This window comes from Emydura macquarii, unplaced genomic scaffold, assembly GCF_026122565.2.
Source record: "Emydura macquarii macquarii isolate MOO-44397 ecotype Brisbane River unplaced genomic scaffold, CSIRO-AGI_Emac_v2 contig_1043, whole genome shotgun sequence".
NCBI lineage: Eukaryota > Metazoa > Chordata > Testudines > Chelidae > Emydura > Emydura macquarii.
This window is the reverse complement of record NW_027131180.1, coordinates 21225490-21246772: the sequence shown is the minus strand read 5'-3', so window position 1 is coordinate 21246772 and position 21283 is coordinate 21225490. Positions and strand designations below refer to the sequence as shown.

Here is a 21283-nt window from a genome sequence, read left to right as displayed (position 1 = left end):
ATTCCCAATCCTCTCAGATCCGATACGATCAAGGAACATCCCTACACAGCACATCACTTCCCAGTTCCAAGTACCAGCTATGTCGTGGAGGCTTAACACCACTGATACGCAATTCACCTGTTTTTGCCTCTGGCAGATGGTACTGTCATAGTTAAATGACTCCTACTACTTGGATGAACAGGAAGCAGTACTGACTGTTCCCCTGACAGTCCTGAGGTGAGACTTCAGACCAGACAGGGCTTCCAGAGCCTCCCAGATGGCTCCAATAGTGCAGTTTGCAGGAATGTGTTTTAGGGGCCAGTGGTACCCACCAAGAGGCCCACCTCCATATCCTTAGGGATCCAACCCACCTGCCATATAAGGCTCCTGGGATCCATCATTTCGGGCCCCAGACTACAAGGACCCTGAGCATTGCTTTAAACAAACTTCACTTCCTGGAGAGGAACCTTAGTCCCCCCAGGAGTGCCTTGTAAAAGGGGAACAGCTGATTCTGCTGGCAGCACTTTTTTCTTCCTCTCCAGATGAGATAGTGGCACTGCCCTCTCCCTCGCCACCAGCCAATTATAGGCAATATAAGGCCCTCTTAGGAGGATTGCAAAAACTCTTCATATCACACTAGAAGAGATTCAGGATCCTACCCAGAGGATCCTGGATAGTCTCCAGACTGGGTCTTTCCAAGGTTGTACTCCCTATTAATGAAGCCATATTAGAGCCTGTTAAGGCTAAGAGGGCTGAGAAGAAGTATTGTTCCCTCCAAAGGGGCAGAATATTTGTTTTCCCACCCTAATATGGATTCTGTAGTGATCCAGGATCTCATGCAACAAAACTGGCTGCACCAGCCTAGGTCCCTCTCTTCAGACAAAGAGGTCAAGAAAGAACTTTTCAGAAAGAACTTTTCATCAGTCAGCCTATTTGGCTTAGCAAATTACCAGGAATTAATATCCAAATTTGACTTTGTTAATGTCAGTATACTGTTGGAATTTGCTAATAAGCTACTACAAGAGCATAGGACCCAATTCCAGGCCACCCTGAACAAAGGGAAACTGGTTGCCAGATTGTCCATTCAAGCATCGCTTGAGGCAGTGGACGTGGTTTCCTGTGCCATCGCAACCTTGGTGGTTCTGAGCCAGGCTTCTTGGCTGCAGTCTTTGGGGTTCCCCAGGGTGGCTCAGGTAACAACCTGTTTAGCAAGAAAACAGACAAGCCACATCCCTCCTTCACCAAGTCTCATGCAACCCGTTGTTCCCAGCACCCCTCAGGAAATATTCTAAACCACCTTTTCATAGGGTACAGCCTAATTACTCAGCCTTTCTGTCATCAAAGGGCCTATAAGCTCCTAGGAAGTGCCAGAGGGTACAGCAAAGCAGACACACCCCATCACTGCCATCCCCTCTTCAGACTAAGCTGTGTACCAAGAAGGCATTGATGGGATGCTTGAGCACCACCAGCCAGTCTCCGCATAGCCAGTTAATCCCACCCATTTCAGTGGCTGCCTGGCCCATTTCCTCCTGACGTTTGAGCATATCACATTGGACACGTGGGCCATCCGCTCGACTGGCTATGCAATGGAATTCCTTTTTGCCCTTCTCCAAACCCCCCCTCTCCCGGTCTCTCTTCAGGGACCCCTCTCATGAGAGGATCCTCATACAGAAGATGGCTTCATACCTTCTTAACACAGGTGGAAGGGCTTTTACTCCAGATACTTCCTCATCCCCCAAAAAAGAAGTGGGGATGGAGACCCATCCTAGACCACAGGCAGCTAAATGTCATATGATGATCAAGATTCAGGTTGACCACCTTGGTCTCCATAATCCCTTCCCCAAATGAAGACAAGTGGTTTGCGGCCCTCAATTTTGAAGGATGCCTATTTTCATGTAGACATTCACCCTGCACTTTACAGTGGACCTAGAGCATTTCCAATGCAGGGTGCGACTCTTCAACCCAGAGAGCTTTTACAAATGGACTGTCATGGTGACAACATATCTGTACCAACAGGACACCCCAATATGTCCCTACCTAGAGCATTGGCTGCTCATGGAATGGTCATCTCAGGAAGTGCAGGCTGCAGTCACTGTTTTCATTCCTTGGGATTTCAAGTAAAATCCAGAAAAGTCTACTTTAACCCCCCTGTGACAGGGTTAACTCACCTCTCTGGTGCCTCCTGCTGGCCATTCTGGGGGATTAGCTCTGGCAGCCAGTGCACCCTCGTCAGGTGGTGCTTTGCCTGTCCTCTTCTTCACCGTTGGACCCACATCTCTCTCAGGACCGCGGCGACCTCTTTACGATCAGTGCTCCCTCCCTTCCGGGGATTGTCTCTGCAATCTGTGTCCAGCCCCTTCCCTTGCAACGAGGGAGATTGGGGGGGGGGAGGACCCGGGCCTGCAGCCAGTTGCTGCGTCACCCCCAATTCCTCTCTACCTTTCCCTGGGCCACTTCCCTGCGGCCCCAGCACTCTCTTTGCCCTTGTCTCAGGGCCTCAGCCTGCAAGTCTCTGCCACTGGCCAGGAGCTGTCTTTAGCTCCCCTGGTGCCTGCCTGCTGCACTGCTCTGTCCAGAGTACTAACTGCCCTCAGCCTGCAAAGCAGCCAGTCCTCCCTCTTGGAGCTCCAGGGAATGGCTGCCTCTGCTCTGCCCTGCAACTCTTCTTATATGGGCCTGCGTGGCACCGATTGGCAGCTCCTTGCAGCTCCCTTCCTGTTGGCTGCTTTTCATGCAGCCTTCCCAGGGTTCTGTTAACCCCTAAGAGGCCAGTGTGGGGCAGATGCCCCATCACACCTCCACACGAGCTAATATAATTATCAGAGCGAATCTGAACTCCAAGGTTATTTGTCTCCATTGCCAAATGGATGAAGGAAAAAGCAGTCTTCCCAAATCCTTCTACAGGATTTCAGGCTGCATCCTCCTTTGCTGTGCGCTTACAGAAGCCCCTCTTTCCGACTGTCAGGGCTCACTCAACCAGTGCTCAAGCTGCCTTGGTGGCTTCCTTTCTGGGAATTCGCCTCTTGGTAACCTGTAGAGCAACAGCTTAGGCAGTCACACTTTTTACTAGAGATTATGCCCTGGTTCAAGCTTCTTTCGAAGATGCTTCTTTTGGTTCAGCGATCCTGCAGTCTATGGTGCAGAACACTTCCTTGCATCCTCCTCCTCAATGGGCATTGCTTTGGAGTCACAGTGAATACCTATAGTGACCGGCACTTGAAGAAAGAAGAGTTACTTGTCTTACAGTCAGGGAAGCTCTTTGAGATGTGTGGTACTGTGGGTATTCCACTCTCTGCCCCCCTTCCCCTCTGCTTGGACCTTCACCAGATTCTCAGTAGAGTAGGAAATGGAGGAAAGGTCATTGTTGCCTCTTATACCCTCGGTTAAGATGCGAGGAGGAGTTGGCTGTTCAATTAGTCACCCAAACAATAACACCCCATTCAAATCAGCTGAGAAAAGTATGCCTCTCTTTAACTAAGGAACTTTGCCAAATGAGTGTTTTCTAGTACATTTTTCATTTTTCCTAAGGTCTTTGACAAATGTAAAGCATTCACAGATAGAGGTTGCAGAATTTTCAAATCATCTATACTTGTACAATGTGCATGTGTGATGGTAGTAAATGTGACCAACAGTGCATTGGTTTCATAGACGCATATCTCCAATAATTGATCATTTACTCTTCTGTTTCAAATCCTGTAACTTAAAGATCTAAGGCTTCAAGCTTGTATCTGTAGACATGCTAGCTCTGTTAATGCTTATTTGTTGGAAACTGGCATATGTTCATGGTTTTAAGGAAGTTAAAATACAATGTATAATCCCTGTAAGATCAAAGGTGGGCATGCATATGGGGAGTTGGCAGGATTCCCAGCAGTACCTCACTGCAACTCAGTATGCAGGTTATAACCCTGATGGGAACCAAACAAATTCTGAAACTTATAGTTTGCCACAATAGATTCTGCTTCATAATGCAAATTAAATGTTTTGTCTTTTTACAGATGCTTCACTTGTACCATCTTCAATGGTGTCTGCCTCTGCTCCCTCAATATACAGTGTTCAAGCTCTCTCTCTCCTTGCAGAAGTAAGATATAAAGTTCCTACACATCTCCTTAAGTAGAACAAAATTGTAAGAGGGATTCAAATTGTATCATTGATCAACAAGACATCAAATCAAGCTCAGTTAATTTAGTTCCAGAGGGGTAGCCATGTTAGTCTGTATACAGCAAAAACAACAAGAGTTCTGTGGCACTTTAAAGACTAACAAATTTAATATTTGTAGGCATAAGCTTTCGAGAGACTTCAGCTCTCTTCTCCAGATGCAGTAATACAGAAAATAGGTAACACAGAGGCATCTTATAGATATCCAGGTGCATTGAGAACAATGGGGGAGGTGGAGTCCGGTACTTAAGGCTTAATGACAACCATTGAGTAGGAGGTGAAAATGGGTGAGCAAAGTAATTTACCTTCAGTAGTGAGATAGCCACTCCAAATCTCTGTTTAAACCCAGTTTGAATGTGTCAAGTTTGCAGATCATTTCTAATTCAGCAGTTTCTCTTTGAAGTCTGTTTTTGAAGTTTTTTGGAGAAGTACAGCAACTTTCAGGTCAGAGACAGAATGCCCTGGGGAATTAAAGTGTTCTCCCACTGGTTTATGGATGTTGTTATTTTTTATGTCTGATTTGTGTCCATTTATCCTTGTGCGTAGTGATAGTCCAGTTTGGCCAATGTACATGGCAGAGGGGCATTGCTGGCACATGGTGGCATATATAACATTAATGGATGTGCAGGTGAATGAGCCCCTTATGGTGTGATTGATGTGGTTAGGACCAGTGATGATGTCATTAGAGACGATGTGTGGGCAGAGTTGACAATGGGGTTTGTTGCAGGGATAGGTTCCTGGGTAGGATTTTTTGTAGGGTGTATGGTTGCTGGTGAGTATTTGCTTCAGGTTGGGGGGCTGTCTGTAAGTCAGGATGGGTCTGCCACCCACTGCCTGAGCGAGAGATAGATCATCTGCTAGGGTAGGTTGTAGATCTTTAATGATGTGCTGGAGAGATTTTAACTGGGGACTGTAGGTGGTGACCAGTGGGGTTCTGTTGTTTTCTTTGTTGGGTCTGTCCTGTAGTAGGTGACTTCTGGGTACCCGTCTGGCTCTGTCAATTTGTTTCTTTACTTCGCCAGGTGGATATTGTAGTTTTAGGAATGTTTCATAGAGATCTTGTAGGTGTTTGTCTAAGGGATCAGAGCAAATCCGGTTGTATCTTAAGGCTTGGCTGTAGACAATGGATCGTGTAATGTGTCCAAGGTGGAAGCTGGAGGCATGAAGATATGCATTGCAGTCAGTTGGTTTTCGGTATAGGGTGGTATTAATGTGCCCATCCTTTATTTTTATTGTAGTGTCCAGGAAGTGGATTTCTTGCGTGGATTGGTCCAGGCTGAGGTTGATAGTGGGATGGAAATTATTAAAATCCCGTTAAACTAAGACTATACATCTAAGATTAATCAGGTGGAATCTCCATCCTTAGAGGTTTTTAAGGCCCAGCTTGACAAAGCTGTGGCTGGGATGTGATTTTTAGTTGAGGTTGGTCCTGCTTTGAGTAGGGGGTTGGACTAGATGACCTCCTGAGGTCCCTTCTAACCCTAATCTTCTATGATTCTATATAGAACACAAGCAAAGATTGGTACTTTACCCTTTCTGTGGACGGCTCTGCAGCTAGGTTTGGTTCCAGTTTATTACAGTTCTTGGGTTTTTATACCCTGCCTGTTTGTGTACTTCTACAGATTGTGGTTACCCATGTAACACTTTCTAACCAGTTACTTCACTTTGCCCTTTGTGGTTGGTTCCATACATACATTATCCAATCATAAGCACAAATTTGACATTAAAGTAATATTTCCTATATACCAGCAAAATGATTCATGTCCCCTGTATGTTCTGTTCTATACTTAATACAGAACTCACTTATGAGTAATTTTCCCATTATTTTTCTCTCAAAGCTTCATGCTTAGTACTGAATTAATTTCCTCTAATTACGTTTGTCTACCCATTTATTCTTGTGGTCTTGGTTACAATTTCATAACCTATTGTTCAAGCACTGAAACCAAGCATATTTGCTGTATTTGCTAGTACATATGCAGTTAAAACTGCCTTCTGCAGCTGTAAAAATAGATTATGAAAACAGACCATGCTTAGATACATTTCCATTGCTTTTAGAGCATATCTTTTGTAAGTTTAATATGCTCAAAGCCAGGTTTACCTTTTAGTTCCCTTAACATAACTGGGAGGGATGCTGGGAGCCCTAGCCCTCTATGACAACCATCTCTTAAAATAACTTCACAAAGCTTGATGGGAGTCGGGCATACATGCTAACAAATTATATGCTAGCCATTCTTCTGTATGTGGTGGTTAACAATTGATACAACTAAACTAAGGTTTGGGTTTATTCTGGTGTTCTATAGTGAAGATGAGACAGTTTTCCTTTTTGATTTTTTCTGAAGTTTAATATTCCTCCCTTTCCAAAAGTGCCTATTTCAGCTTAATATGGTATGACATTTCAGGATGCAATCCAGACCAGTGAAGGGCTGTCACCCCTGCCCTACAGACTTGGGTGCCTCACAACGCTTTGCTACCGTAGCTCCCACCTGGGCTTCTCACAAACAGCCTTCCAGCATGCAGGCAACACCCTGAGTATCTGTGTATAACCGCAGCCTGTCAGCAACATTCTGCCTTCCACCAGCCTTCGTTACTACTTGCAGGATGACCCCAACACACTCCCAGTCCTGGATTTTCCCCCAAAATGTGTGTTCTGCACTGTACAGCCCTCTCCTGGTAGTCCATATATATTCGGTCCATTGCCCTTCTAAGGGGATCAATATACAACAGTCTACAACCTTAAATGGAATTACCCAAAGAATAAACACTGGATTAATTAAAGAATAAAACAAGTTTGTTTAGCTACAAAGAGAGAGAGATTTAAGTTAGCACAAATATAAAGCATTAAAGTCAGAAATAGTTAGAGAAATAATGATAAAACACTAGCTAGTGCTAAAACTTAACAGACTAGACTTGGTTCAAGATAAAATTCTTACCACATGTTCCCAGTAACATTGCTGACCAAATTCTCAGGCCAGAATGTGTCCTCAAAGTCCAAAGGCTCTTTCTTTCATCTTAAGTGAAAGAGAGATGGATAGTGAGAGAACTTGTGGTATTTTTGCAGCCCCTCACTTTTGTAGTTCAGTTATCCTTTGGAATGCATTTTCCTGAGAGTTACTCCTTGATAACGTTCATTCTGGCTGTCTGGATAAAGACAAGGAGTTGGCTGGTGAAAGCAGTTCAGTGCAGTTGTTTGCTAAGATGGCAGATCTGTTTGTTCCTGCCCCCCTTCCTTGCCCAAGAATGGCCACTCGGTAGATGATTGCCCATTAGCTTTGATGACACCTGGCTAGAGGCGTCAGTTTGTCCTATGTCTTTGAGAAACAGGTATATCCACTCCCTAGACTTGTCTAGTAAACACGCTTCAGTCATAATTTCAGCTTGCATTCATAACTCTACATATAATGTTAGTACATACTTTTCACTATGATGTTATTGATCAGCAAGGTATTAGTTTTCAAATGATACCTTACAAGGCATTTTTGGTACAAAAATTATTATAATGCTGTGTTGAGTGTGAATATTGGGGTGCGTTTGGTCACATATGGAATTTTGGTTTTCTGAAGGTTCTTGCTTCTCTCCTGGACATGGTGTACCGTAGTGATGAGAAAGAGAAAGCTGTGCCATTAATCTCACGTCTACTCTATTATGTATTTCCTTATCTACGGAATCACAGGTAATAGCCCTTGCTGCACATCTTTATATTTTCTTTAAATTATGCTAAATATTCATCTGATCTTCAAGGTATGTTGCAAGGCTCAACTTTATTCCCTGTGCATTTCCAAGATAGGTGATATAAAGAAAACTATAATGGTGGGGACTTGTCTGAAATGAAGGGGGATTTGTTGCAGGCTGCCGTAAGTTAAGGATGTGTCTAACTTATGTCAAGGGTGCTTGCAGTATATGAATAAAGTGTGTGTCGTTTTTAGGACTCTGAATAAATAAATCTAACTTTAAGTTTAAAAAGTATAACATAACTTAATCATGGTTATCACAAAGCACAGGCAATCAGGTAAACTTTTTACATGAGTCGGTAAACTTCCATAACAGTTTTTGCAAAAGTACTCTAATAGTTGGTAGTCTTAGTGGATCTATGCCCTTGCCCCTGCACAAGTCCTGTAGCTGAGTTGTTGGCTATCACTCAATTGCAGGATGACGTGCACCTTCCATTTTGATTAGTCATGCATTTTCCTAATGATTAGATCTTTTCTAACTGCTAATAATAGCAGACCTCTTCTCTGAGTGGAATCCCTAGGACTGGCCTACCTCCCCTTTCACAGTGAATCTGTTGTGAGTAGGGCAGTAGTGGGATCTTAGGGCCATTGTTCGGGTCTGTAAACTCAGTCCTTCAATTTACATTTAGAATAAAGTCTAGAAACTTCAATGATCTTAAATTTTGCAGAAGATGATAGGGCCATCTGAAAAGAGCTGAGATAGCATTTTGCCATGTAATGAACGGCTCATTCCGATTTATCTGTATAGTTGAAGAGACATTCATTTCCTCAGTACTAGGGAAAAAATCATCTTCTATATCCAGCAAACAGAATTTATAGTAAATTATTACTGTCAGGACTAGGCTTGAAGTTCTGGGGAGCAAGGCACTCGTTTGGTGAGCACGTGTGTCCTGAATATTAATATTTGAGAGTTTTTTCACAGCGCCTACAATGCGCCTAGCTTCCGTGCTGGTGCGCAGTTACTCAGCTCTCTAAGTGGCTATGCCTACACTAAACGAGCCTGGAAAAAAGAAGTTCTGGAGTTATATATGGATCCAGCTTTCTTCCAAATGGATACTTCATGCATTCAGTAAGAAATGAAATTGTGGTTATCTGTAATTCTCTTGGAAATTTCCAGTGGTATTAAGGGGAAGCCTAATAACGCTGAAAAGAAACCTCTAGAACTTCCCTAAAAAAAATATTAACATTGAAATAAATGCCAAATAACTAATCCTAGCAAATGTATTGTTTCATAAAAGGAGTAGGTTTTCAGCAATGTGTAGAGGCAAGGTAAATTATCTTCACATCATGTAAATGTATATTCTCCGCATTAACTTTGGGATCCTCACATAATCGGGTTCAAGAGCATAAAATAAACATGTCTGGCATTTCAAACACAATTCAGAAATGAAATAGTAAAATACGCTTCTTTTGTATGAAATGTTATCCCAGGTCTCTTTTGTACAATGGTGTGTCTACACTATGACAGGTTGTGTTTATCTTTAATTCTTTGTATATTTTATTCAGTTGGAGGTTCATTATCGATCATCTTCTAACACATGAGAAAACTATGTTTAAAGATTTGATGAGTAAGTATTCTTCACTGATAATTTATTGCTACAATAATTTGGAATTCATATGCTGGTGAGCTGTCAAACATATTTTGTTTTACGTTAAATTAAAGAGGTATTAGTGTTAACTTCAGTGTATTTTCACAGCTCATAATGTTGCCAACCTTGATTAGCTATAGTTAAATAATTTACTCATGGAAATCCTTCTCTGTTAATATGTTCAAAAGGGTAGTTTAGTAGCCATGTCAGGAAGATGTTCTAAATGTTCTCTTTGCAGAAATGCTAAGTTTATAATAAACTTGGGCTTCTGCAAATAGACTTCATCAGAATTATTGCCACTTGTACATGTCACTTGCCTATGCTCAGATTGCTAGGGAGTTTAAACCCTTCTTTAGCATCTGCTGCATATAGCTCAGATAAGAGATTCCTGCTTTGTATTTTTGCATGTGTCTGTCTGCAGGATAGCAAAGAGCTCCATGCAGGGGGGGGAGGACACCGTCATATGCTGGTAGACTTCAGCATTCTTTTGACCCCTCACACTCCTCACCTCATTTTCCAGGCTCTTCCAAAGTATGGGAAGATGGAGATGCCCCTCAAAGGGCAGTCTCAAACTCTCAAGGCTTGAGTGAGGACTAGAGGAAAACCCCTAAACACATCTGAGAATTGAGGGGAGGATGCTTTGGTCTCTGTCCTCCACATACCCTTTAAGCCATTTTAAAATGTTTTTAAAAAACATAAGACATGAAGCTCTTTTAAAGAACAACAATATATTTTGAACCCATAGGTTTTTAAATCTGTCTCAGGTATTCCAGAGCCACAGAGCTCATTCTGAGAGATCAAAATCCTACATATATGAACATAGGGGAGACGCAAGAAATGGGCACCCGGGAGTAGAGGTGGGCATTGGAATTGCAAGGCAACCTCTTGTCAGCTGCAGTGCTCCTCTTACAACTGGAAATTTCCATCCATATGTACAGATCTGGACTGTGCCAATTGTCCTTTTCAATGGGTTTTAACAGTTTAAGAAATAACTTGTATTTTTGAAGGAAAGATGTCTCTCAAATTGTATACATGTTCATTATGGTCTTTATTGTAGGTATGCAGAGCAGTTCTTTAAAACTGTTCCCAAGTTTTGAGCAAAAAGCAATGTTGTTAAAGCGTCAGGCTTTTGCTATCTTTAGTGGAGAAATTGATCAGTATCACCTTTACCTTCCATTAATACAAGGTAAGAGTATATATTTAAAATTTGCCTTGTTAACGTAGATACAGTCTTCTTATAGCTTATATATTTTGTTGTATTACCTGTTTCCCTACCACCTCTTGATTTTTGGCTAGCCTTCACAAAAAAAAACCTTTAAAATCTCTGATCTCTAACATAAAGTTTTTGACAAGAAAAAACCCAAATAAAAGTTAGTCCAGATCTAAATTATTGTCATGTTTTGAGAGGATTTTCTGAAAAATTGACAATTGATGTAGTGGAAAGAACAGCTAATAAAAACTGGATGACCTAATCAAAGCAAACTGTATTTTTTCCTGCTTTTCTAATTTACCAAAATTAGCTTTGCGTACACGGAAAAATTTGTAACTTTTTGTAAATGTATTTCAGAACGACTGACAGATAACCTCCGTGTTGGACAGACTTCTATAGTTGCTGCCCAGATGTTTCTCTTTTTCCGAGTTCTATTGCTAAGAATTTCTCCTCAGCATCTAACCTCGTTGTGGCCAATCATGGTGACTGAACTGGTAAGCAATAATACCTTAACTAATAAAAATGTAGAATACATTACATTTTGTTTCCATACCAACCTTTCCCTTCCTTCCAAACATACTCCATCTTTGAAATGGGTTTATGATTTTGCATCTTAGTTTCCAATTAGATAATTCAGGGAGACTGTTGTGGTTTGAAAATATATTTTACTTTCCATTTAGTAATTTGTTGTTCAAGGAACTAACTCATGTGAGAGGTTGATAGTGTTATACGTGATAAAGTTAAAATAAAACTTTGCTTCACATGAGATTAGAAAATGCAAGGCAGTCTTTTTTCCGTGATTGAGCTGCATGTACATTTTAACAGTTTACAATTTTTCAAAAGAAAAATATCCCTTCTTTTTTCTTAAAGATTCAAACATTTATACAGCTGGAAGAAGACTTAGCTGAGGAGGATGAATCATCAAAGTAAGAATTGCTTACTGCACATAAGACAGAAACAAATGGACAAAACATGTCCAGGAAAATTAAACCTGGCTCAGAACTTTGTAGGTGCAGTTTGTGGCTGCTCTCTGAAATGTCTGAACTTCTGAAAGTCAGAAAAGCATTTGCACGCAATGTTGCATATCAAAGTCTGGCATTGACATCCAAAAAATGTTGTCATTAGGCAGCTGATGTGGTAATTGTGTGTGAGAAATGAGCTACTTACAGAAAACTGGGTGAAAAGCTGAATCGTTTTTTGCCTATTTAACCACGTACCTTTCTTTTTATAAATGTTTGATGATAAAATGTCAATCAAAACTAACCTTTTTTATGTGCCTGTAATCCTTTTGCAGATGGAAAATATTGAGTGGGTTTTTTAATACTGCTTTCCTTCCTGATAAATCACACAGGAGCAACAGCAAAGTAAGCAGACAGAAAGTTTCAGCTTCAGGTGATGGCGGTGGCCCCTTACTGTCAGACATACTACAGAATGAACTGTCCTTGTATTTATCAGCTTGTAAGTTCCTGGATACAGCGCTTTCTTTTCCACCTGACAAGATGCAGTTATTTCAAATGTAAGTCCTCTAGTTACTTTTTAAAATTTATAGATATATGGCATTTAGTACTGTAGGTACCTTACTATTTGTGCACCATTTAAAAAAAGAGTAAATGTACTTTGACGCTCTTATTTTCTCCTCAATAGTTAGTAAAACTGGTGTCTGTCATCAATCTTTTTCTCCTCCACAAGTTTTTACATAGGTGTGGGCATAGCCTGCTGGATATCTGACGAATATTTAAATATCAGCCCTTGAAAGGATTCTGCTGTTTCCAACACTGAGAGAATTGTTGTGGGGAGAAAAAGGGTCTGTTTCATTTTTACTTGTATATATGGTGACAGATATTGTCCGTCCTTTCAATACCTAAACAGTCTGACCACAAAACACAGGTCTTGTAACAGAGCATGGGGGAGGATAGTCAGAACAGCTATTAAAACAGAGGGATAAGAAAGCTTAGTGCTGTAATTAACTGTCAGCATTTTTATGTATTTATTTCTAGGAAGGGGACTCTCATGCATGATTTCTGACCTATACAATACATTTGTTTCAGGTACAGATGGGCCTTTGTTCCAGAAGTGGACACAGAGGCTTGTACCATGACCTCTCATCTAATGGAAAATCACCAGGAATATAAACCACATATCATTAGAATCGTGGACTTGTTAAAGCTGAAATATGGGGTAAAGAGAACACTTCATTAGATACATATTTTCTATTAAAATTAAATCTGATAACTTTAAAGAACCATTTTTATTCATTTAGAAAAATCAGCTGGGCAGTAAGTTTGTTCCATATTAAAAGGCTCTTTGGCTTTAACATTGATCTATCTTGACAATATTCCTATTACATTGCATTTACCTAGATTATTCCAAATAGCCAATTTTTGAGCAGCAGCAAGGATCAGTTAATAAGTTCAGGTGATTCACTGTAGACAAATCTACCTCTTATGCAGGTAATATCTTCTGACAGAAGATAAAAATCACTGTACTCTCCCAAACTCCATCCACTCATGACCCCAAAATGAGAAACTAATCACAGGAGATTGTCTTCATAGTATTACATGTTCAGATTTAATAAGACATGATGTCAAATAACCAACTCAATTGAAGTTTTATTTAAGTAAGACACTCAATCAATACTTAATACAACACTATACAGAAATGAAAACATACTTACTAGTCTGCGACTGGAGAAGTTTGGCAGCTCATTTCACTTCTAGCTCACTCCCCCACATTCATCCCTTATATATTGGTTTAGATCAAACAAAATCGTTCAACATTCTTCTTTCCTAGGGCTAGCACTGCTGAAATATCCTTTCTCATGTTTTATTATGAATTTTCTCAAATTGCCTAATCAATACGTAAATTACAATCTATAGCTAATTTATCACTACTGAGACCATCTGTGACCAAAATTAGCTCTTGATAATTTAGACATTAGTTGATACATTACTCAATTGTTTGTTGTGACATTGATTGTAGAACACATCTGCTATAACAAATATTCCCTGTCCATTTTGTCAATTACTAATATCTTATGAATCACAGTTCCCCTTTTGTAAGTGTCCTTTGTTAATTAGTAGTCCTTCCTGGGCATCTGGAATAGGTTAGCAAGATCAGGATAAAAAGCAGAGCAGATAATTAAATACAGTCCTACTACTGATTACAGACATTCATTAGTCTAAAACAAAGCACTTTTTAGTATTAAAAGCGCTTTAGTTAACACTGAAATGTTTCTGGGATTTTTGGCCAAAGAATCATGAGTTTAATACACAAAAGAATCATAAAATATTAACATTTATTAACAATAGTATGATCATACATGCTTTGATCAAAAATGAAGTGGTTGATAACAATATTAGCATTTTAAATTATTAGGCTTCCGCATAAAAAAATCCCATCAAGATGAATGCAGGGTGTTCACGATTCCCAAAGCTCTTGTTTCAGATTGTCCGCAGAATCTCACATGCATTGCCATCACCTTCCATCCAGTTCTCATTTGAAAGCTGGTCTAGTTTGTAACCATAAGGACTAATATTTTAATGGAAGCTGAAATTCTGGAGTATGGAATGAATTCCAGGGGAAAGTACCAATTTGCTAAACCACTGCAAACCTTGTCATTTCATGCCTAAACATAGCAGATGCTGCAGCTATGTAGGTCTTCTGCTTGGATATTAGAGGACAGGATCTCCATATGTATCTTGCTCTGTAAATTGATAACATCAGTCATACACAGAACCTTATTGTGACGGGGGTTCTCTCGCACTCGCTTAATTATGTTAACCTCCATTACCCACTTGTCACTTTCTCCAATACCATTTCATGCCTGCCATCCAAAATGTATGAAACACCTTCCTGGAAGTGAAGATGTAAAACTACTACCAGTTCTTTAGATCCTTTTTCAAAACCTGTTTCTAACAGATCAGTGAGCACTGTCCTGTAGACAATGCCTAAGCAAGTGATCAATAGAGATTACTTGGGGGGGTATGGAACCACATAATACCATTTTTAGAAACTCACTTTTTAAAGTAGAACTGTATTTTAAGCTAACAGCTGTATAAATTATCTTGTGATGCAAATAATGCATGGTATAGCAGGCTGTAGATCTCATGTTGATTGTAAAATAGTATCTAATGCAGATTTCAACCACATTCTACCATAGAAGAATAGAATAGCTTTCTGCATAATACTCAATGAATGTTCTGATTTGTGTGCTTGTTTGCAGGAAACAAACACTAATGAAAGAACTTCAGAGAAATGTGAATATCCTCTTTTGAACCTTCATTCTATATCCAGCATTACACAATTAATACCCTTCTTCAGGACCCTAAGCTGTGCTTTTAAAGCACAAGGTAACAGGTCGCAAAATGCACAGAGTTCAGTATCTCTATCAATGGAATATCCTGTTGGCAACAACACCAGGATCTTGAAACAACTAGAAGAAAGTGTTGAATATGACTTTTTGGAAAATCTGGAAAGTTAAGGCAATTACAGGACAATTCATTTATGTTGGTATAAACAGTGAAACCAACTTACAAACTCATTGTCAAAAAAGAGATGTTTGTTACTGATTTTTTTTTCTGCCACACACCGCCAGTTCTGAAACTGCAGTTCAGCTTTTTTTGTACTGATATGAAGTACACCTCCCTGTTTCTTGTTTTTTGTTTCTTGCTTTGTGTTGAACAGTGAGGATTTTTGCTCAACTTTTGTGGAAGAGAAAGGTAAGTAATTTGGTACCAATGATAAGTTGTAACTATATTCTTCATCGTACTGGAAACATGAATAGGTTTGAAGAACACTTTTTTTTTTGGTCATTGAAGTAGAAATGTTTTTGACTAAGGAATGCAACAGTTTTACTATTTATCTGACAAGTTAGCAAAATAATATTTTAATCTGATTTAGAGAACCATTTTTCTAAAAGTAAAATGAAACTAATGTAATTTTCCAAAAATTGCATATCCATGTACAGTCAGCTTGCAGATATACTTTGCTGAAGCTATTTAAATTCCACTTACAATGCTCTTTCTTTAACCCTTGCCCAAACACATTTATCTTCTAAGCATCAACGAAGTAAAAAAAAAAACCCAAAAACTAAATTACAAAAGTTGTAATCAGCTTTGAGATGATGTACTGCATTTGTAATCTCAAATCTCTATTATAGTAATATATTCTGCAAGATCAGTGATTTAATTTAAAAGACAGACCTATTCAGTAACATTTATTGTAACTTTTATCACTGAATTAAATTAATCCCGTAATTCAAAAATGGTCACTTATCTAAAATGAAAGTTTTTTTCAGAAATTGTTCATTCAGGGACTAAAATCACTTTACAACTTTTGAATGGGAATTCAATTAAGATAGTCCTGTAAAAATGTAAACTACTGTATATAAGGAACTTACAGATCTTGAAATGTATGTGTGTTATGTTCTTCATAAAGACGTCACTTTCAGAGGTGATGAAAAGCAAAAATGTTTGCAGTTTTTAAAGATTCTTTGTGCAGGTAAAAGTCATTGCTGCTTTAGGTGACACAAGAGATAGGAGGAGACCATTCATAGGACTGTAACTGAAAGGTTCAGGGGCAACCTCTGAATTCTGGTGGCAAAGCAGTTCTGATGGATTTAGGTGAAAGGGTAAAGGGATTGAATGGCTTATTCCCTCACCATACAGTATGGCTAAATGTCTGAACTGCCTGAGATGCCTTGTGATTGATCATGGCCTTATAGTGAGCATCATGGCAGTTACCTGCAGGAAAAGGATTACAAGATTTTTTTTTTTTTAAATTGAGAGAGCAGACTTTCCTGGATTTTCAAACTGCCTATTAACCCAATGAAGTACAAAATCAGTAAGATGAACAAATAAAATGATAAACTATGTAGGCTGGATTATTTTGGGGCATTTTACATTTTTCATGTTTGTCAAGGTGAAGAGCTTTTACTTGTTCTGTTTAGTATCTTCATCTCTAAAGAGACTTGTTTTTGTGAAATATTGTTGAGGCTTTGGCCACTGCTACTAGTGTTAATTGGAAATCTCAACGCCAAGCTAGATACGCCAAGACTTTTGATTTCAAACATATTATCACCCTTTTCTATTTTAAAAAGTCTCAGTAAACAGCAAAGGCATTGGACAATACAGAAGGACTTTTTTTCAAGATTTATAAAGAAACACAGGAGGTACTCAGTAATTCTTATTGGCCTGCAGATAAACTGAGATTTTTCATCTCCGTTTTGATACAAAACATACTAAAACATACACAAAATGCTTCACTGTAATTGTGCTATAAATTTGACTAATGAATAGTTATTTACTCATAGTCCTATGTGGAACTTTAATCATTTGTTAACATTGGTACAAATTTAGTCAATTTGTAAAAAATAAAATTAAATGTAGCATTGTTTACTCATTATGAATGTGAATTATTAGACTTCTTTCTGAATGTAACTTACTGACAAATTAGACCTGTGAAAGCAGTTTGCCTAATCACAGGTACAACGAGGTAGTAGCTATTCTCAAACATAAATCTCTATCTAAATTAAACTGGAGCAGAACATTTATTTAAGTTAAGTGTGTTATTTCTAAAATGTTTTCATTCAAAATAATAAGCAAATAAGGCTAACACTCAAGGTATTTTGATGATTTTATTTGTAAATCAAATTTTGTGACAAGGGACACCCTTTGTTTTCAGTCCGTAATTCTTCTCCTGCCTAACCCAGCTGAAGTACTTACGTCAAGAGGGCTGTCACAGTCTAGGGTGGTTCACCACCAAATCTTTCAGATCTGTAACTGAAATGAGGCCCTGGAATGAACAGCCTGTCCCCCTGCAGCTGCTGACCAACTTCTTTTTGTATTTACGAGACCAGCATTACTTATGGTGCTGGACCAGTCTCCCTGGGTTAGTCCCCTTTCTGTTCCCCTCCTTTCTGCTTCCCTTGAGACAGTGAGTAACCTCTTTGACAAGCTTCAGTTGTCACAAGTACCAGATCTGTCACATTCAAATAGTTTTCCCCACATAGCAGCCAAATAGCATTGACCTCTACACTGTGGGTTCTTTCTCATACTGAGTTTTGCAGACTACTTTGTAAAGACAAGGTTCACTTGTGTATGACTTAGCTCTAAATACCCCAATGTGCATGTGGCATTCTGCCTGTTTTCATGGTCCTAAGGACCACTAGAGAAGTGTCTGGGGGCCACGGACCCATAGTTGTAGAACTACAACGTCAGGTAACTTTTAAGAAGCAAACATGTTTATATTTTAAGTGTCTAAGGCCTGGTCTATGCTTCATTTTGGTGAGGAGTGGTGTTGAGTTTTTTTATTGAAATAGTTATCCCAGTACAATCACATTAGTTTGGATGCAGATATCCTGGTTTAAACATGTTTATACCAGCATAACTTATTCCCCTTCCTGCATCGGAATAGTCGTATTAGTTTAAAGCACTCTTTGGGCTGCCTACATGGCACAACAACATGCACTCGGTGTGTGACTTTTTAAGTGTGCTAATGTGTTGCATGCTAACTGGACCGTGTAGACCGGGGTGTCAAACATACGGCTCGCGGGCCACATCTGGCCCGCGAACCTTTTTGATCCAGCCCGCGTTCAGCCAGTTTAAGTGAGTTGTGCTGCCGCCGAAAGTTTCTCTGCGTATGGCATTGCCACTTTAAGAGAGTCTTAAAGCGGCAATACCTTCCTCCGCAGAACCCAGCCGCCGAAAAGTGGAAGACGCCCTGAATTTTTCGGCGGAGGGTATTGCTCCTAGAAATCCCTTAAATGCAGTCAATCCGGCAACAGGGTCCCCCGCAAAATCCCGCTGCCGTAAAGGGCTGATGCTGCGCTGCCGAAAAGGGGAAGATGGCCCGAATTTTTCGGCGGAGGGTATTGCATGGCCCCTGTGAATTTGGCCCGTCACCATCAGCAAGTTTGACACCCCTGATGTAGACCCTGCTGGTGCACACTAAAAGTTCCCTAATGCGCTGTTGCACTAAGTGATCATGCACTTAGGGAATTTATGGTGTGTGCCATCAGGGTCTGTACAGGTCAGACAGTGCACAAAATGTTGGTACACTTCAGAAATTACATCCCTCTACTGCACATTGCCATGCTGGGTAGACAATTACACTGATGAATGCAGCCACACAAGGGCGGTTATACCACTTTAGTCATACTGGTATAGATAACACAGTATCTAGGGTTGCCAATTTTGGTTGGACATATTCTTGGAGGTTTCATCACATGACATAATCTTTAATTAAAGATTAATCTTTAATTCCTGGAGACTAGGACAATCCTGGGGGGTTGGCAACCCTAAGTATAACTTGTGGAGACAAGTCCTAAGAAACTTTAGCATAAAGGCCGATGTTAAGAACAGTAGAAAGAATGTTTTTGCTTGGTATGTGTCCAGTAGTGATTTCTTTGCAAAATTAATGAGGTAAATCAGAAACACTAGTTCAGTTTTTATAGAAACTGCAACTTCGAAATCACGAATGCTTAAAGCTTAATTTTCCAGAAGACAAAGTTGATTGTATTTACAACAGAGATTACTGCCAAAGAGCAGCAGAAGTTGAAATGTGGTACATGAAGTAAAGGCTAAGTGTATTCAATGTTCTCTTTTGAATGTAATTCTTTTAATAATATTAAATATTATTTTGAAATACTTCTTCAAATGGAACTTTAATTTTTTTACTACCCATTTCTGACCAGCTGTCCTCACAGATAATTTTATTTTCTTTGACTCTTGAAGGTCTCTTCAGGATTTTTTTCAACTTATCAAGCCCCAATACAGAGCTCTATATACTAATATGTGTACACAACTTTTTCTTATAAACATGATGGAAGACACGGTCTATCTGAAACAACTGCTCCTTCTGGTCCAAGCACCAAATGCTCTACACCCACATAGTTTTAAAATCCAAAGATACGAGAGAAGTTTCAAATGATTCTGCTACTGCTCAGAACTGAAACTCACTGTACCAAAATTTCCATTCTTTTAATTCTGTCTTCTTTGCATACCTTTACAGTACTGTGACATGATTAATTTCAGTCATCCACGCTAAAAGTCGTTAGGGTTCAGTTGTGCGGTATAATATTTGAAAAATTCTTCTGAATAATAAGTGCTGTATACATCTGAAGAAATATGACCGCAAACCCAATTGAAAATGATTAATTGGATGGTGATTTCAGTATGATGTCTCTGAGGAAACTGATTTACCCTAGTAAAGAATGCTACTTAATTGGATATCAGCATACTTTAGTGACTGATCTTTTTTTTTTTTTTTTTTTTTTTTTTTTTTTTTTTCCTCCTGAAGTGGTGAGCATCCAAAACTCCATTTGAAGTCAGTGGCAGATGCTCAGCAAATCTGAATTTCAGGTCCTAAAGCACAAGTCCTCCAACTGGGTCTCCAAAGGTACCCCTTGATGGAGGCACTTGTTTTTAACCAGGTTAAACAGATGAAATTCTAAATTTTGGTCTTTTTATTACAGACATTTCCAAATAGAGATTGTTTTCTTAGATACTGCACTGAGAAGTACTGAAAGCAGATATGGCTCCTCCTTAGAACCCCCATCCCCACCCAAAAGTTCCTTAGCCCCGTCCCCCTCACACACACTCTGAATGCTGCCATATGTGCAGAGCAGCAGAAGCTGGAATCTTCAGAAGATCTGTATGTCTTGTTAAGGACACCAGGAAAAGTCATAGTCCCAGTCAACCTAGTTGTATGCTGAAGTCCTCACCACACGGATCTAAAAGTAGCAAATGCTATATAAGTTTCAGTAGCCCTGAATTACCTTTTATTGTGGATCTTAAGTTTTGATAAGTCCTTTACTAATCAAAGGCACCTATACCTGCTTTTCTGTCCGTCCACCACCACTCGTTACATTCCCATCGCCCCATGAGTGAACCATGGCTTGAGAAAGGGAGCATGATCGTAAGGGTCTGTCTGTCTCTTTTTTGACAAGTAAGCTGAACTTAGTGATGGTCACACCAAAAATCCCCAAATATTCAGGTTACTTCCAGTCCCCAGAGACCAATCACTTACAAATTGATCTGGGGTATCTTAGAGCCCATACCAAAGACAATGCCTATAGCTAATTGTGTGATAAACTAACTAGGAAAAAGAAATAAATTCTTTACAGGTCAAAGCAAGCAAACATATGCACACGTCAGTTACCATCTATGGTTCCTAAAGGTGGCAGAGATGTGGTAATCTATCTGTTTAAAATGTCCCTCAGGGCCGAGTCAGGGGAAACCCCTGGAGATCTCTGCCTTGGGGCTGGTCTACACTTATAACAGTGCAGCGATGCAGCTGCGCTGCTGTAAGTGAAGATGCTTCTTTCATGCTGCCTGGGGTGGCTCACAGTTAAGAATGCCAAACTCAGGACAGACTGTCAGAAAATAGGGCAGACATCCCAAACTGGTGATATATTCTATCATTAGATTTCACTCAACCTGTAACAAGTATTCTGTATCACTATATTAGTTTTACCATGGAGTCATAGACTTAGGCATTCCCTTAGTCATTCCAGCCCCTTTTTTACCACCCATACAAACTGGACTTTATGATGAAAGGTTATTAAAACCAAATTCACCACATATTAGCTTACTTTCAGCCCCACAGGGCCAGTCACTTACTCC

General features: G+C 39.8%; 1 protein-coding gene across 2 annotated transcripts in view; it reads left to right on the top strand.

The window, feature by feature from the left end:
• The window catches only part of DOP1B (DOP1 leucine zipper like protein B), a 91836-nt gene extending 74773 nt beyond the window's left edge, over positions 1-17063 (top strand). For both annotated transcript variants that reach the window (XM_067545290.1, XM_067545291.1), the window contains 10 exons: positions 3975-4057; positions 7695-7804; positions 8785-8931; positions 9369-9430; positions 10509-10637; positions 11019-11155; positions 11532-11587; positions 12013-12177; positions 12710-12839; positions 14884-17063. In XM_067545290.1, coding sequence (XP_067401391.1) covers positions 3975-4057; positions 7695-7804; positions 8785-8931; positions 9369-9430; positions 10509-10637; positions 11019-11155; positions 11532-11587; positions 12013-12177; positions 12710-12839; positions 14884-15141 — 1277 coding nt within the window. In that variant the 3' untranslated portion in view covers positions 15142-17063. The remainder of the gene's footprint in view (positions 1-3974; positions 4058-7694; positions 7805-8784; positions 8932-9368; positions 9431-10508; positions 10638-11018; positions 11156-11531; positions 11588-12012; positions 12178-12709; positions 12840-14883) is intronic.
• Positions 17064-21283: the final 4220 nt, after the last annotated feature.